The sequence below is a fragment of the Anastrepha obliqua genome, chromosome 6 (genome assembly GCF_027943255.1).
Source record: "Anastrepha obliqua isolate idAnaObli1 chromosome 6, idAnaObli1_1.0, whole genome shotgun sequence".
Taxonomy (NCBI): domain Eukaryota; kingdom Metazoa; phylum Arthropoda; class Insecta; order Diptera; family Tephritidae; genus Anastrepha; species Anastrepha obliqua.
The window spans coordinates 78,217,272-78,222,303 of record NC_072897.1 but is presented as its reverse complement, the minus strand read 5'-3'; the positions used below and the strand labels follow the sequence as shown (position 1 = coordinate 78,222,303).

Genomic DNA, 5,032 nt, shown 5'->3' with positions numbered 1-5,032 from the left:
TGTTTTCTTAATGCTACCTGTTCTTTATTCTTAGCGCCTCTGACATCCCATCTTTTGATAACCAATTTATAAGAAACATGTAAGCAAAATTCGAAAATTCTTATCCAGGCATGCAAAGGGCTGATTCCATGTAACAGTGACTCCTCATGAGGCATAAATTTCACACTCTTTATATTAGATAGATCGTTAAATTGTTTAGGAACAGCATGACAGATAGCACAAGTTTTCATTGATGGCGTGTTGGTGATCGTATTTAATACCTTACCGTGAATTAAAGTCATTAATAATGTATATTGTACTTTAAGACGACAGCCTTCAATCAAAATTTCAAAGGCTTGTAATTTCAGAATTTGTTCTTCGATGGCCTTCTTTTGGGCAAGAATTACTTCTGATGATTCCTTTGCGTATCGAATTTGAATAGGGCGACAAAATCTTGGAGATTGAGATGTAACATTATTCCACAAAATTACATCCACTTCACTTGATAACCTTAAGGGGATAAGTGTAGTAACGAACAGATTTTCATCTGTAGGAGTCTGTTTCTCATTGACACTATTATAACCTTGTTTGTAAGGCGAATGCCCACTACTCCCATCAAATCCCCAAGAACACATCAGAACAGTTTTGAGCTCAGTAATTTTATTTTTTTTTAATAAGACAGTGTAAAACTTCTCTTTGTAGTTCTATTATTCTATTCACCGTGTGGTTTAAAAGTTCTTGAAGTGATACTTCAGCTAACTTTTCAGAAATTTTAATTGACTCTTTCGACGGTCTTAACTTTTCTTTGGCTTCTCTAATCGCATTACACGCAGGCCAAATGTCTGCTCCACTAGATTTGGTCGCTAATCGCATATTCTGATAGGCTTGTTTAGACATAGAATTATCGAAAAGAAATGCTAAAGCCACTTCTGGGCTTTTCTTTTCTATTGTAGGAAAAGGTGTTGTCATTCTTTTTCTAATTTTCTTATCCTGTTCCTCGCTTTTTGAAAGTTCGTTAAGTACCGATCGCAAATCTGCTTCCCCTGAAACTCGTGCCGCATGACTAGTAGCCATTAATAGTTTCTGACGATCATTATCATGTTCTTCACTGATTTTAGACACTTCTCGTCTTTTCGATCTAATAGATTTTTCTGCAAAATCGAGCGATGGCTCTTTTAAGTATTTCAGTCTTACTTATTTTAGCTGTGAGGTCTAAGTCAGGAATAGTAAATTCAGAATCTAACCACTCTGAATTTTGTGACTCAAAGACAGCTATTTTCCTACTGCAATGCTGATATTTTGCATTTGTTTTTGACTTTAAACTATTTAAAGCATTTTTCAAGCGTTCCAATCCTTTACAACCTACATCTGATTTATTGATACCAATTTTAGTTAAAATTGAATCAACGGTTATATTCATGTCATTATTACCTAACATAATTTGAAGAACCTCTTTTTTCTTCAATGAAGTCATTATGAATTAAATAAGTTAAAATTGTGTGACTCTTAATACTTGGTTAACTTTTTACACCCTGTTGGCAAATGATTGATATACAGTCAACTCGCGCATAGATCAGTAAAACTTCATTTTTTTTTAAAAGAAAATGAAAAACCTTTAGCTTGTTACACATGAACTACTGAAGACGTTAATGTAAAGAAATTGTTAATAGCTTCTGGAGTTTTGCGCAAGGCTCAATCGGCGTATTAACAAGTAGTAAAAAAAAAAAAATTTTCACAATTATTCTCAATATTTCTAACATCAGATTTATTTTTTCAGCTATTGACTATTTTCACATACTACATGATTGCAACTAATGAGAAAATGCAATATACAGGCATGTTCTGAAAATCGCGCGATTTCAATTCGGATCCGAAATGGCAATTCGTACGATTTTGTTTTGGGTGTTCTGTAATTCGTCCGATTTCATTTAAATTCGAATTTAAGTTTGAAACAGCTGATTTCTCTTTGGCAATTAAACAAACCAAATGACAAAAGAATTCGTTGGCAAAAAATACGAAATAATTTCAAAATAAGAGGATTTAATTAAAAAAGTATCATGTTTTTTATGGCAGCTTATGTGTTAAACGAACGGGAGCAAGATTACCAAAGTAGAATAGATAGGCGGCGTTTAAGAGACCATTCGAATCCTCTCAGTGCACCGGATTCTACGTAAGATTAGAAATGGTTATACTTTGTGGCATTCATTCAGTTTTTCTACTTTAGATTTGTTTCCCACTATCGCCTAAACAAGTACGCTTTTTTAGAAGTGCTGAATGAAGTAAAATCTTTCGTGAAGGAAACGTCCATACCTATTTTATTAAAGCTGGCAGCAAGTCTTAGGTTTTTCGCAGAAGGTTCCTATCAACGTTCCGTCGGAAAGGATACAGATATTGCTATGGGTAGAAGCACAGTCTCAAAAATATTATCCGAAATGATCAATGCTTTGGAAAATGTTCTGTGTCCTAAGTGGATTAAGCTGAAAATGTCTGAAGAGGATTCTAGAAAATCAAAACTTCATTTTGTAGAAAAATTCGGTATTCCAGGAGTAATAGGGTGTATTGATGGAACACATGTGGCTCTGATTAAACCTTTTGAGAACGAGCATCTATTTTTTAACCGAAAAGGATTTTTTAGCATAAACGCAATGATTGTAAGAATGAATTTAAATTGTGTTTCTAAAATTTAAAATTTACTGCCTTTATTTTACAGATTTGTGATTTTGATATGATAATAAGAGCAGTTGATGCAACTCGGCCTGGTGCAAGCCATGACGCTTTCGTATTTAGTATGAGCAGTGCAAAACACTATTACCTATCGCAGTATGAAGCTGGTGACCGAGGGACTTGGCTACTGGGAGATTCTGGTTTTGGTATAGAGCCATTTCTACTGACTCCATATAGAAACCCAGGCCCAAGATCGGCAGAACACAGATTTAACCAGCAACATGCAAAAGCACGTAACATCGTTGAGCGTGTTATAGGAGTATTAAAAAGTCGGTTTCGTTGTTTGAAAACTACCCTGCCATATACGCCGCAAAAGGTAGTGAAGATAATAAATGTTTGTTGCGCACTACATAACATATGTAGGAGTAATCAAATAGATGACATTGAAACAGAAACCGTATTAGAAAACAATCCAATTGATGAGGAAATTGCTGAAAATGAGGAAAACAGTAGTTTATATAGTGAAGGCAGAAATATAAGAGACTCTATTGCTAGAAATTTAATATTATGAAACATAAAATTTATTCATATTAAAAGTAAATATATACATAACATTTCAATAAGATTCTTTTATATTTATTTTTTAGTCTCTATCTCAAGCATTTTAGTTTTAATATTAACTGTTTCCTGTTGCAACTGCTCCATTTTTAGGTAATGTCTTTGCTTTTGCTCTATACTTTGAGTCTTCAACCGATTTTGCTCTGCCAGCAATTCATTTTGTTTCTCAACAACACGACGAAGTCGTCGAATCTCTTCCCTTTCATCTTCCTGCGATGTTGCAATCTTGTGTTGGTTTTCACAAATGTTATCTAAAGTTGTGGATATTTTCTCCATACAACTAGATTGCGTTGCCATACACGACTGAAGGCTGTCCTGCGTTGACACTCGTGGCCTTTTTGCAGCTCTCGGGGTAGCCACCGCTTCCCTACTTGTTTGTGGACGTTCTTCCTCAGATTCGATAGCGCTATTATTATCTTCTGTCCCAAAGCTTCTACAATGGCTTATGCCCTCAACGGCTGCAAAAATTCCACAAAATCTTGCAACACATTCTTCGTTGCTCGTCAGTACATGCTTATTAAAGGGTCCACCTCCTGTTGCCCTCGATTCTAGATTGTTATGGGCAACCTTTTTCCGAATGCACCCCTTCCAGTCAGACCATATCTTGAAAAAAGACAACTCAAAAATATTTATTTTAATATTTGACTAAATACTTACTTTTTTCCATCCATTAACATCTTTTTGGGGCGGCCCTTCTGCTTTTAGCAGCGTCGTTAGCTCTTTCCACTTTTCCTCAACAGCAACTCTGTCGCCCTTCGAAAAATTCTTCGCCAAATCTGGATGAGATTCCATAAACTCGACTAAAATTAGCTCTTGCTTGGAGTTCTTGTGTTTTCCCCTAAAAGTTTTTGAATAAGTTTTAAATATTTTAAATAAACACTTTTATTTACATAAATATATGCAGTTATTTTGAGTAAATACTCACATTTTGATAAATTTATTTCAACAAACAGTTTTAAGAATATCACAAACCGCTAACGTTTAAGTTGCCGAAAATAAAACTGGAAAATTTTAACGATTTCGATTTCCAGAACAGGGTGAAAAAACGATTTGCTGATGTTCGAAAAAAAACGAAAACGGAACGATTTACAGAACATGTCAAACGATTTGAAAACGGAAAATGCGAAAATATTGCCCGAAAACGATTTGCAGAACATGCCTGATAATTAATGACAAATACTAAATTTCAGTAAAACAGTGACAGTTTAGAACAATAGCTATATGGTGATCATTTAAGCCTTACACTTATATTAACTTATTATGCAAGCTTAAATATTTCATTAAAACTTATAACATTTACAAAATAACTACTTTCACTTATCTATATGATGATACTATATTGCATTTTGAAAAATCTTTCAATGACTTTTGGCCAAATTTTTTGGTCTTCTGGCCCACAGTGCACTGTTAGGTAGTTTTTATCATAAGCAGAGCGAACATCTTCAAAAATTTTAAGCATAGCTGTGGAGCAACTATGCAGACTTCTGAAACCCGACTGGAAATTACTCAGCAGATTGTTCTTGTCCAAGTAGCAGGTAATTTGTCGCGCCAAAAATTTTTCAAATACTTTCGATAGGGCAGGTAAAATGCTTATTGGTCTGAAGTGCTGAGGAGCGGTAGAGCATTTTATTTTAGGCACAGGTATTATATTTGCTATCTTCCAAAGATAGGGAAATGTAGATGAGGTGATTGAAAAGTTAATTATGTGCGTAAGTGATGGTATTACAAATGGTAGAATAATTTTAAGAAATTTAAGACAAATGCCGTCGGT

At 34.5% G+C, this 5,032-nt stretch overlaps 1 protein-coding gene across 1 annotated transcript; it reads left to right on the top strand.

The window, feature by feature from the left end:
* Positions 1-2,036: 2,036 nt before the first annotated feature.
* Positions 2,037-3,214, top strand: LOC129250781 (putative nuclease HARBI1). The gene is made up of 3 exons (XM_054890376.1): positions 2,037-2,149; positions 2,204-2,630; positions 2,690-3,214. Exons 1-3 carry the CDS (start codon positions 2,037-2,039, stop codon positions 3,212-3,214), a joined length of 1,065 nt encoding a protein of 354 aa, XP_054746351.1.
* Positions 3,215-5,032: the final 1,818 nt, after the last annotated feature.

Bases quoted from the DNA above. Each gene is read 5' to 3' on its own strand.
- LOC129250781 (XM_054890376.1), top strand. From the start codon at position 2,037: ATGTTTTTTATGGCAGCTTATGTGTTAAACGAACGGGAGCAAGATTAC. The intron at 2,150-2,203 runs GTAAGATTAGAA...TTTCTACTTTAG, and splicing joins CTCAGTGCACCGGATTCTAC to ATTTGTTTCCCACTATCGCC. The intron at 2,631-2,689 runs GTAAGAATGAAT...TTTATTTTACAG, and splicing joins TTAGCATAAACGCAATGATT to ATTTGTGATTTTGATATGAT.